Source organism: Toxotes jaculatrix, chromosome 9 (assembly GCF_017976425.1).
Source record: "Toxotes jaculatrix isolate fToxJac2 chromosome 9, fToxJac2.pri, whole genome shotgun sequence".
Classification (NCBI taxonomy): domain Eukaryota; kingdom Metazoa; phylum Chordata; class Actinopteri; family Toxotidae; genus Toxotes; species Toxotes jaculatrix.
In genome coordinates, this window is record NC_054402.1 from 7,369,294 (window position 1) to 7,381,485 (window position 12,192).

Genomic DNA, 12,192 nt, shown 5'->3' on the forward strand with positions numbered 1-12,192 from the left:
GAAGTTTTGCCTCCAAAAATGATGATAGAGTGGCTGTGAAGTGAAATTTCCCAGAGAGTACTTACTTTAAGTGAGGCATTGGTATTTATTGATAAACCAATTTAACCCCTGAAGAAATGTTTAATTTCATTTTGTTATTTGGAACAGAGACAAATTTCTCTCTTATTGTGCTAAAGGGCAAAAAACAAATCAGCTGCAACACTAGTAGGTCATTGTAAACAAGGACAGTAGTAGTAGTATAGCCTCTTGGCCTCTTTACGTGCTCTGGGATGTATTTAGCTGGTCACATTGTTTAGTCCTCAGGATTTTGTGCCAGACATTCAGAGCAAGTTTTTCTTCCCAGACTCTCCGTTTGGATTTTCACCAACCACATTGAACAGGCAATGATACCAGTTTCTGGTGCATGCAGTGCAGCTGCAAGATCTGAAAAAACAGATGCAGCTCTACTTTTCTGTACACTACCAGCGTCACTCTCTGCATAAGTTTGTGCCCTTTGTCGTGGCATTGTTGGCATTCTGGGAAAAGCAGGAAATTGCTGACTGTAGGAAAAAGGACGAATCTACTCAGTGATAGAAGGCAACAAAATGCGTCTTTAGATGTTTTTTCCCAGTTTTTTTTCTTTACTAATTTGAACAAGGGCATTTTCAGGGCTTGTGGAATTATCCCAGGAGCACATACCTCATTTGATTTGTTACTTATTACTAAAAACATTATGGCATGCCTAAACATTTCACACTCTTCATTTTCCTCCTGCAAAACCCACACTCCCACACCAGTTGTTCCTCTGTTCATCGTCCTTTGCAGCCTGCTCCTTTGCAGCCTGCTCCTTTGCAGCTCCCCTCTCGTCATCAATCTCCCCCTGTTTCTGAAATTCTGCATTTATATTCTACTGCGGTGTGGCTCACCCAGCCAATCCTGCTCCACTGCAACCTTGAAGAGGAGACTCCTTTCCTCTCTCCCCGGTCTGGAGGATTATCAAGACTCATTTACAATGCTCCTGGAATTGGCCAGATCTTTGCACTCACACTGTGTGTCTGAGTTTACCCAGCCTGTAAAAAAGAGAGAGGGAGGGAGAGAGAGAAAACAGCAGAATATCAGTGACAGAACTACAGCAGACTCAGAAGGCGAAAAGAAGGGGAGTTGGAAGGCTGTAAGTGCTGGTGGGCGGAGAGGAGGAGGCAGAGCAGCTTCACTCATCCTTCATCACAAGCACCACAGCACCTTCTTTTTTTAAAACAGAAGAAAGACAAAAGGGCTGAGAAATGTGTTGGAGAGGCGCAGTGTAGACTTGACTCTTTCCAAAGCCTGGAGTCTCTACCTCTCTGGCACTTTAACTAACGCTGACTGTCCACCTGCACCCGGCTATGTCCGTGCTGAAGTGGAGCAAGCATAGCAAGCGCTCCTCAGACTCCATCTATGACATGCTTCATCTGGTGAGATTCCTTCCTTGTATCACTTTTCTTTACCTGGTTAGTTCTTGCTTCTGCTGTGGTAGATGGTGAGCTGCTGTTGTTGTTTCATGCCACTGAGAGTAAAACACCTTTCCTTCTCGCCGTTTTGCTTTACACCTCCTCTTGGCTGCTACAGACAGACAAACAGGAAGCTGTGAGTCACCGTTGTGCCGCAGAGTTGCCCCATAATCACTGGAGTGCTCCACAGGATGCCACAATAATACACTGCATGTAGGAGCAGGAGGAGTCTCTGCAGCTTTGACCCCAGATGACTTGGACTTTACATGTCTTTGTCAAACTACACTGACCGTTTTTGCAGTGACTGTTGCAGAGTTTTCTCTCTTGGCAGCCCAAGCTGTGATCTGAGGCTTATCACAGTTTCAGTGGGCAGACGTGCAATCTTCTCCCTACCCTATCATCAGCGCTTTCATGCTTTGAAAGAGTTTTTAATCTATATTTCATTTGCTAAGGGAAATGCTCATCTCTGATATCTCACAGTTGTACCCATGACAGCTTCTCTTATCTACATATTGTTCTCTTCATGTGATATTGAAGGCTTTGATCCCCCGCCCCCTTCTGTTCTTTCTCTTCTCTCTGCCATGTCATGACTGTTCAAGCAACCAAAGCTGCCATGGTGTTAATTAGCCTAGTGAAGACTATGACTGGACTGTGACTGTGGCTCAGTAAATCTGGATGAGCTCAGTTGATTAAATGGGAAGGTTTATTAACAGTGCCCCCCCCCCCCCCTTTTTTTTTCTTTGCATGACATTTGTTTTGTATGGGCTGCAAACTTCTTTGCTTTCATACTACAACTAACTGTCTTGCAATGAGATTTTTTTACGGATTCTAATGGAGCAGATCTTAGTTGATCTTCCTTGCTGATTTTTTTTTTTTTTTCTGTTGTATTGGTGTAAAACGTCTTGGATCCCACATACCATTAGCAGTAGATGTATTAGGAAAGGGATTTATTTTCGCATTGATCTTTTCCATGAATTTTGATTTGTTAAACCACTCTCTGCGTCTTACGCTATTTTCAAATGGTTTTGGAAATAATGATTATTTATTTGCACATCCTGTGTTTATTTTAACATGATCAGCAAATCAGCAAAAGCAACATTAAAGTTGACAGAATGCCGATTGCAGCAGCAGCCACAGACTTGGCAAAAATAGCACCAGTGTACAGACATCATAGAACTTCTCAGTTCATCTGCTGATCTGGAAGCTGCCTGATTATTTTTGGGAACATTATCAGAGAGGGACAAATGGCCGTCATGCCTCACATATGAGCGTGTCAGTTTGATTAGATAACAATGCTGATAACCAATGTCATCTGCAAAGCTGCATGAGAAGATGCACGACTGTCACAGCACAGTGTTCTTCCTTCGTTCTGTTCATATTTTGAAAAAAAATACATCTAACCTATTTTTGTTTCTACCTATCATCTACTTTTTGCTGTAAATTTTGAAAAAAAAAAATTGTGTGTCACAGTGAAATGAGCTAAGTAATTTTGTATTTGCACTTTTCTTTATGCACAGTAAAATCTACTACGAAGAACACCAAGTTGTTTTGACGCCCTCAGATGTGTAGACTGATGACGGACCAGTAGCTCTGATTTTAATTAAGATTATTTTTATCTGAGAATGATAACGTCCCATCTTCTGTAGCTGTGTGGAGGCTGTATTATTATTCTTTCCCAGAGGAGCTTGTAGGTGTGACAGGATAAATTGCTTCTGTCTGGCCTATAAAAATCCTTATAGTTCCAACTAGAAACCTCTCAGCTCTCTATTATGCACTCAGTGGTGTCAATATCTGCTCGCGGTTCCTTTTATTCCCAGTGACTTTCTCAATCTTAATGTATCATCACCTGTAAAACAGAAAAAAGTCAAATGCTTAAATGCTTTTCTCATAAACCGAAATAAGGGCGTGAATGAAGTTCTCTTTGTGCTTTCTCTTTTGTGTTTTTTTATTTATGTAAAAAGCCAAAACACTTTGTTGTTATGGATGGTGAGGCTGTAGTCTGTAGCAAACACAGTAACTGTATTAGTTCAACCATGTAGGCTGTTGCTGAGTGGGGTCTATTTTTGTCCAAAATGATAGTCTAATGCACATCAGGGCTGGTCTCCACGGCAACCCATACTGTATGTGGACAGACACCGTTGTGTGTATATTTTGATTCTGTGAAAGAGATTAATCATTACACCACCGATCCGTCAGTAGGAGGAAAACACCAGGGAAAAGAGGGATGTGAGTGAAAGAGAGGGAGGCGGAGAGTCATTGTTATGACAGACTGAAAATAGAGCAAATTAGTGCAAATGATTTTTTTTAGAGCTGCCTCTCTGCCTCTTTCCAGGCTCACTCTCTGCACAGTCATGATCCCATGCACATCAGCAGGTGGAAAGTGACACCTGCGAGTCAATATTTGCGGTGCTGCTCCTGCGCTGATCGATATTTGGATATGATGGCTTCAAGTTGGAGTTACATAATTTAATCACATTTTTCCTTAACACTTTTCTGCCCCTCTTTTTTCTTTTTTTCTTTTTTTTTTTGCAGAGTACAGAACAGGTCGCTGCTTTCTGCCGCAGTCTCCATGACATGAATCCCTCGGAGTGTGTGTCCTCTTCGCCCAGCCCGGACTCGCCATTCCCACCTCCTGCAACTCCCCGGCAGCTCTCAGATGCCGACAAGCTCCGCAAAGTCATCTGTGAGCTTGTGGAGACCGAACGAACCTATGTCAAAGTCAGTATCACTCATCTTACTTGTAAGGGGCAGATGGTCTTTGTGAGTGCGCGTGTGTTCCTTCTGTCCATTGATCAGTGTTTTTGTCTGCCTCGGGTTGTGTTAGCCTTGTGCATTACCTATTCCACATGACCAATCCATATTTATCTCTGTGTCCCAGGAGACATAAGGGGACACAGCTGTGCCCTTGCCTGGATATTGCCTAATCTTTTTCTGCCCGATATAAATGTGGCTCAGCGGAATAACTGGGTTAGAGAGGGTATATAATGGGATAATGTCAAGGCTATCTAAAATGTTATACCTCGTTACAGGGGGGACATATCTACTTATTATAGGAATCGCATTCTGCATGATGGATGGTGTATTGTACAGTCTTCAAAGGGGATAGTTAGATTTTTGGTGGACTTGGGCTATTTTTTCCAATTACCTAAAGTCAAACAGACATGGGTGCATTTTTTATGTCTGTGTGTGCAGTTTGCAGTAAGTAAACACTAAAACACTAAAAGAAGAAGGACTTTAACTCTAAAGTATCTATCAATCACTAACTACATACCTATCATATCCTTCTTGCTTAATTTCAGCTAGTGACTGATGCTGATGATGCAGTTTGTGTTTCAGCATATGTTGTGATTTTTTTTTGAGACCGGACCTTTACATTTTATTTTAACATTGATCTTTTTTTTTAATTAGGGCACCAATGATTTGGCCTCTTTGGAGTTTTGGAGTGTTACTTACATTTGTGTGATTAAGATACTTCAGAATTAGTGGAGCCAATCCCAGCTGACACTGGTTGAGGGTCGGGGTACACCCTGGACAAGTCGCTGGCCTATCACATGGCTCCTTTATGACCAAAAAAACCAAGAAGTTAATAGGAGATTAATTGAGTTCATTTTTATTATTATTATTGTTAAACCAAAAAAATGACATATATAATTTTCAGTTCATTGTTTTGTAAGACCACCAGCCATCCGTCTTTGAGGAAGTTAGGTCTGTTTCTGAACTTTCTGAAAGAGCTGCTAATTAATCTCAGGGGATTTCTACAGTTCAGCTAAGGTAACTGTTGCCCCAGTCATTTATTTAATTGGGCTTCCATATAGCTCCCTTCCCTTTTAGAGAGCATGCAGAAAGGCATCCACCAGCTGCTCTGTCTTTGATCTTGGAGGGACACTCAAACTATCCGTGCACCTTAATCACTGTTTTGTAGCAAGGAATATTTAAGCCTTATGTAAAGCTGCATGTTTTTCATGTCTGTACGCATTCCACTAAATGACAAGGGCAATCTTAATCAAACATAATTCACTCTTGTCTTGCAGGATCTCAATTGCCTCATCGGGAGATATTTAACCCCACTGCAGAAAGAGACCTTTCTTACTCAGGATGAGGTATGTCTAATGTTCCCCGTGAGCCGTTGAGGGGTAGTTGGCTTTTAAATGCCAGAACTGTTGAAATGTTCTAAGAAAAGTGGGTTACATAACAATGTGAAGAGTAGTCATGTACGAGGACAAGAGGGGTGGATGATGAGTGAGAAAGAGACAGAGAGGGGGAGGTTTGAAAAGTAAAGGGATGTTTTACATGCACTTGCAGTAATGAGATTAATTTGTCTGTATTACTTTTGGAGCATTTCCATGCTCTAACTATAGCAAGGGATGCACGACATAGAGAGAGACACTGTACTTAACACTGTAGTAAGGAGAAATTATTTTGACTTTATTCAAATGCTCTTCTCCTCCAGCTGGATGTACTGTTTGGGAACTTGCCGGAAATGGTGGAGTTCCAAGTTGAGTTTCTCAAGACCCTGGAAGATGGGACCAGATTGGTTCCAGATCTGGAGAAGCTGGAGAGAGTGGACCAGTTTAAGGTATTCTCTCCTTGTTTGTGAAACATACATCAAAATATGTGACCGGCAACAAGCATTTTTAACCAGCCATGAACTCTTTTTAACTTCTCTTCCCCTTTTCACAGAAAATCCTCTTCTCCCTGGGAGGCTCTTTCCTGTACTATGCAGACCGTTTTAAAATCTACAGTGCTTTCTGCGCCAGCCACACCAAAGTCCCTAAGGTCCTCGTAAAGGGTGAGTAAATGTGCTCTTGGGTTGACATTCCTCCTTGGCTCAAAGGAGAGGATGTATTTATCCATCAACCATCTGCCATATCCTGCAAGGCTCCATAAATCTGCTCTGCGGAGTTGTCAGCCAGACAGTTGTCCATTTGACCTCTGCATACTTTCAAGCTGGTGGCTCCCGGAGCTAAAAAGCCCTGCAACATTGCATGATATATATAATGAACAGTTTGTTCTCTAGCTAGCACACCCACTCCCTTAAACACTCAAGAGGATGGCTTTGTTTGCTGCATTTACATTCAGTGAGTCAACTAGTTATTGCCCATAATGAGTTTGTTGATGTGTTATTTGGGTAAAGCTTTTTAAAAGTAGTAAACAGATAATTTCTGCCCACTCGTGGTTGGCTGCTCTTAAAACATAAACACAACTGGGTCTGAGTTTGCATAAGACCAACATGTTTGTGCCCCTGTAACCTTGGTAAAATCAGGCCAAACAACTTTAGCCAGTTTCAAATAAAACAAATTTTATTATTCTAAATTACAAACCATAAACAACACTATACGAGTAAACCACTAAAGAGCAGAATCAGCTGTTCATGCAGACACACCAATTTTGGGAGGGACAAATAAAAAATGGCTGTGGATAAGTTGCATTAAGTGTTCTTTATGTGGTCTTTCCAGCAAAAACGGACCCCGATTTCAAGGCCTTCCTGGATGAGCGCAACCCCAAGCAGCAGCACTCTTCCACCCTGGAATCATACCTAATCAAACCCATCCAGAGGGTGCTGAAGTATCCCCTCCTGCTGAAGGAGCTCTACTCACTCACAGACCCAGACAGTGAGGAGCACTACCACCTGGATGGTAAGATCCAGTCACATGGCCGACTGAGACAATGAAATTGTTTTGACAGGGGAGAACCTGGGTGAATACACACAGTCACAACAATTCTACTCTAACCATGTTGTTTGCAGTCGCCATGAAAGCCATGAACAAAGTCGCCAGCCACATCAATGAGATGCAGAAGATCCACGAGGAGTTCGGAGCAGTGTTTGATCAGCTCATCACTGAGCAAAGCAGTGAAAAGAAAGAGGTACATAGGACAAAAGTGGCTTGACTCAGCTTTGTCAACTAAAGCACACATGTGGAATGACTGCTGGGACTTTGTTACTTTTGCCAGGTTGCTGATCTATCTATGGGTGACCTGCTACTCCACACCAGTGTGACTTGGCTCAACCCTCCTGCCTCCTTAGGAAAATGGAAGAAAGAGCCTCAGATGGCTACATTTGGTAAGACAACATTATCATGTTTATTTTTCTCCTATATTAAGTAATCAATATTTACCATTTATTACTGTAAACTGCACAATTACACATGTAACAAAAATGTTTGGCAACATTTGTGAAGCTTTCAGTGATAATTTTGTTTTTTTTTCCCCCCACATTGTTTTTTTAGTGTTCAAAACTGCAGTTGTCTTTGTATGCAAGGACGGGTCCAAGCAGAAAAAGAAAATGGTATGTTTTCACACAAGCAGAAAGCCATCAGAAACACCTTAATCTGTTTAAAATATAACCTATTTGGTTATATTTGGTTATATTGTAAATTTACTTGGCCCATGTGCCATTTTCAGAATCAGCCCAGTGGGTCACCTGTAAAAGAAGCCTCTAAGCTGATTAGATCTAGGTGCATCTCATTTTACAAGCATAGTTTCATAGGGGAAATAAACACAATTCTTTGTTTGAATGATTGTAGGGTGGCTCCCATCGAGGCTCTGTATCATCAGATGATAAAGACCCTTTCCGTTTCCGTCACATGATCCCAACTGATGCCCTTCAAGTCAGATCCTTGGCCACTACAGGTAAGAGACTCAGTAAATAAAATATTGTATGGAAATACAGATGCAGTCCCCCAAATCCAGGAATCATTCCAAAAAATCTGTGCATGAGATCACATGTGAATGTTGATTTCTCCCTCAGATGGCGAGGGCTCTGCTGTGTGTGAGATTGTCCACACAAAGTCGGAGTCAGAGGGGAGGCCAGAGAGGACATTTCAGCTGTGCTGTAGGTGAGGATCTCTTCTAATGGAGGTTGAAGACCACTGCAGATAGAAGCTTGACGGCCAGTGATACAGTCCTTTGTGCTGCTATCTACAGAGTGACAAACTGATAACGTGCCCTTCTGTCTCCTTCAGCTCTCCAGAGAGTAGAAAAGACTTTCTGAAGACAGTCCATTCCATCTTAAGGGAAAAACACCGTCGACAGCTCCTAAAGACAGAGAGCTTACCCCTCAACCAGCAGTATGTGCCCTTTGGCGGAAAGCGTCTCTGTGCCCTGAAGGGAGCCCGTCCTGCCATAAATAGAGCAGGTAAATGCCAGTCTGTGGCTGCATTCACCCTGCAGCTCCAAGTGTCCCAATTCTGGGTTTTTTCCTTCTTACCCGACACAGATCAGATGCTCAAATCTGAGCTTTTCAATTATAGATTTAATTAATATGTGGGGACTTCACTATTCTTTGAAGTTTGCGTTGAACTTCATTTCATAGTCATTTAACTTCTATTTATAGTTTGTAACTCTCACTAATAATCGTTTTTCAAAACAGATATTTTCAGTGACAGCAATTATTTCAATGCAGGTGGGATATTGTAATACTCAACTCTGTCCAGACAGGACAACAAAAATTAAATATATGTAATGTTTTTTTAATGTCCTGTTTTGTGCAGCATCTGCCCCAACCAGGACTCTGGGCAGGAGGAAGCTTGTGCGCAACCGCTTTACAATCGACACCGACATCGTTTTTGATGGCGAACCTGAACAAGACCTCGCTTCACCACAGGAACCCGACTCAAATCGGCTGCAGCAGACAGACAAACCAGATCAGCAGCCGCAGTCCGAGTTAGCAGGTGATACAGACCGCTGGGTTGAAGAACAGTTTGACCTAGACGAATACGAAGACCAGGAAGAGGTGAAGGAGACAGACATCCTGAGTGACGACGACGACGAGTTCTGTCAGACACCCAGAGCGCCATCCACTGAAGCTGACCTTGAGGCCCCAGTCATGGCTTTGTCCCTGGAGGGCGAGGAAACAGAAGAATGCAAAAGCCTTAAGTCCCCAACAATCAGTGAGACACAGGATGATGATGATGTCAAGCTGGCCAACACGGAGAAGCAGAGCCCCGTGAACAACAACAGCGTGGAGGGTCTAAAGCAAACAAAAACGGATGAGATTTGGGTACAAAGGGAGCAATCAGGTTCGACCCCAGACTGTGGCACATAAATGCTGAAGAGGACAGGCAGACAGCAAATGTTTTATCAGCTTTACATGGGCTCCATTAAGATCAGTCATCAGTCTTCACCAACAATGCATGGACACTGACGTATATCACACTGCTAGTAGAAGATATAGCCTTCCTTACCTTACGTTTGCTGACTGCTCTTTGTACAGGTAAGATCATCAGTGGAGCAATACAGGAATCCAGAATGAGGGAGCTCTATCCCAAATCAAATGCTGTTACGTATAAGTCAAGTGTAAGCTTTGAGAGATGAACTAATGGTACAATCATGGAATCTAATCAGTTGCTTTGATTGGCATGGTTTGCACATTTGGGCAGCATTCTGTAGTCCTGCCTGCTGTTGCCAAATTTGGGTATTGTAAGAACATTAATATTTGTTTTGTCTGTGTGACTCAGAGATATTATCATAGTTAAGGGCTGCATATTATTTGTCCTTAAAGAAATAGAAATAATTGCAAAGGACAGTCTTGTCTTGCATTGTTTACTGTACCTGTACATTTTCACGTGAATATACACTGACTTGTTTTGGGAACAGATTTCCTGGTTATGTATAGTATATGATTTTGATCTCTTGTTTTACAGATTTAAAGCTATCTTTTCAGCCTGGAAAATATTTTGTTTGATCTCTTGTTACATTTAATAGTGGAATTATGTAATAGCCCCTATGTCACAGAGACTAGGGGATTTTAATGTTTTAACTTAACATAATCCTGTTTTACTTGAATTTGCATTTGCTGTTTCATGTCTTTTTATTTACTGTGAAACCATTCTGTTGATATTATTTTTTTTTCCCTTTTTGCTCTTCAGTATTACCATTCAAAGGACACTCAACATGATAGTTGATCTTAACATTTTTTGTGCACTCTGTATTGTAGAGAATTTGCACATCTGCTACTTTAAAAGGTCTTGTGAGTTCAAAAAGGATTGTTCACTAGTAATGGATTACAAAGCAATGTTTTTTTATTTATTCATATGTAAATTAATTTGTCAGCAAAACAACTTAAGTAATCATTTTTTCACAAAGAAAGTCCAAATTTGCTCAAGCAATCAAGGGGAAAGACTTGCAGTATGCCTACAGAGAGAAGAAGTCATACTTGTAAACAATTCATTGTGCTACTAAGACTGCATTTTTATTACTGTGTGTATATAGAAAAATGTATTGATATCATAATAAATACAGTTGTTTCCTACTTATAATTCAGAGCCCCTCTCTGTGGTGATTCACTGGCTGTTGTGTTAGGCTGTTGTGGTTTTCCTCAACAGCCTAACACAATCCCTGCGGCTCTGCAGATGTAAACCTAGCAAAACGATTTTGTGATGTGAGGAAATCGCATAAAAGCCCAGTGTGCTGTGACATGCCTGAGAACAACAGAACGAAGCAACTAATCAATGCTCTTCTGCCTCAAAGCAGCACACAGAGAAAGAATGCAATTGCAGAACAAAATGAGAAAAAACTAAAAACCTTAAGAAGATGTCACAAGCCACGGCCGATGGTTAATTTCTAAATCTTAAATCTAAAAATGAACACTGGATTTAGAAACAGTAGGCAGGAGAAGGAAATAGCAATGTGCAGTCACATTTACATACAGTAGGTGGCAGACATAGTCTGTTGTTGTAGTACATTACTGCCTGTGCCACTACAGCAATCTTTAATCATATCCTTAATCATATCATATTTTTTAATTGAGTCCATCTCAAATGAAATTCTAGCAATTCTAACACCATAGAAGTCACGTCTGTACAGAAATTACATCACAGTACAGATTTGATGTATTCGAGATCACAGCTATGGGTTTCTTTGCATAAACATAAACAGCAGCTAAGGATGTGATGATAGTATCACTCAGAAAACCTGTTCAACAGGCTTTCCAGTTTCTGTTCTTGTTTTATAAGCTCTCCTATTCTCTCTGTCTCTGTCTCTCATACTTCTCAGAAACAAGGTGACCAACAGGGCGTTACCTTCCCTGGATTAACTGAAGTTTGACTAGGAGTGGCTCTTGCTATGAACAGTGAAATCCCCCATTGTTTCGAAACATTTCCTCCTTATGTGAGATCAGACCATGAACCCAGACACATTTAAGTAATTTTTAGTCTTTATTATTTATTTAGTCTAGTAAAATAGGTTTCTATAATCTAATAAATTCATATTCATTTGAATGTTACAAAAGGCAAGTCAGCTGAAATGAAAAACCCTGTAAAGCCGGATCACCTGACTGATGACTTATTTTTGATTATTTCTTTCTAATGAGTTAACTAAATGAAGAATAGATGTAGAGATGAAGAGAAAGGTATAGTCAGCAATTTAAATCCCATGCACTTTTTGTCAAATTCAGCTAATATCTCATCACGGTCCACCAATTGTCTGTTCTATGCATGTGCTGAAAAAAAATGTGAGGTCTTACAAAAATATGACAAAATTTTTTTTGACTTTTTCTGTCCGATTTTGATGCCTTACTATACTATGACATATTTTATGACATTTGGAGGTCAAAAAATTTTTTGACTTTTTTTGTCCGATTTTGACGCCTTACTATACTATGACATTTTTTATGACTTTTGGAGGTCAAAAAAAATTTTGACTTTTTTTGTCCGATTTTGACGCCTTACTATACTATGACGTTTTTTATGACTTTTGGAGGTCAAAAATTTTTTTGACTTTTTTT

At 40.8% G+C, this 12,192-nt stretch overlaps 1 protein-coding gene and 1 long non-coding RNA gene across 2 annotated transcripts in view; one reads left to right on the plus strand and one right to left on the minus strand.

Moving 5' to 3' along the window:
* Window positions 1-1,579, minus strand: part of LOC121187651 — a 3,612-nt gene extending 2,033 nt beyond the window's left edge. Inside the window, exons 1-2 of the long non-coding RNA XR_005894611.1 lie at window positions 1,467-1,579; window positions 906-1,049 (exon numbers count right to left, since the gene is read on the minus strand). This is a non-coding gene — a long non-coding RNA (uncharacterized LOC121187651). The remainder of the gene's footprint in view (window positions 1-905; window positions 1,050-1,466) is intronic.
* tiam1b (TIAM Rac1 associated GEF 1b) overlaps window positions 1-10,711 on the plus strand; it is a 44,796-nt gene extending 34,085 nt beyond the window's left edge. The window contains exons 16-27 of the mRNA XM_041046995.1: window positions 4,002-4,187; window positions 5,501-5,569; window positions 5,920-6,045; window positions 6,150-6,258; window positions 6,926-7,105; window positions 7,216-7,334; window positions 7,422-7,530; window positions 7,697-7,755; window positions 7,994-8,099; window positions 8,218-8,305; window positions 8,432-8,604; window positions 8,960-10,711. Coding sequence (XP_040902929.1) covers window positions 4,002-4,187; window positions 5,501-5,569; window positions 5,920-6,045; window positions 6,150-6,258; window positions 6,926-7,105; window positions 7,216-7,334; window positions 7,422-7,530; window positions 7,697-7,755; window positions 7,994-8,099; window positions 8,218-8,305; window positions 8,432-8,604; window positions 8,960-9,513 — 1,878 coding nt within the window. The 3' untranslated portion in view covers window positions 9,514-10,711. The remainder of the gene's footprint in view (window positions 1-4,001; window positions 4,188-5,500; window positions 5,570-5,919; window positions 6,046-6,149; window positions 6,259-6,925; window positions 7,106-7,215; window positions 7,335-7,421; window positions 7,531-7,696; window positions 7,756-7,993; window positions 8,100-8,217; window positions 8,306-8,431; window positions 8,605-8,959) is intronic.
* Window positions 10,712-12,192: the final 1,481 nt, after the last annotated feature.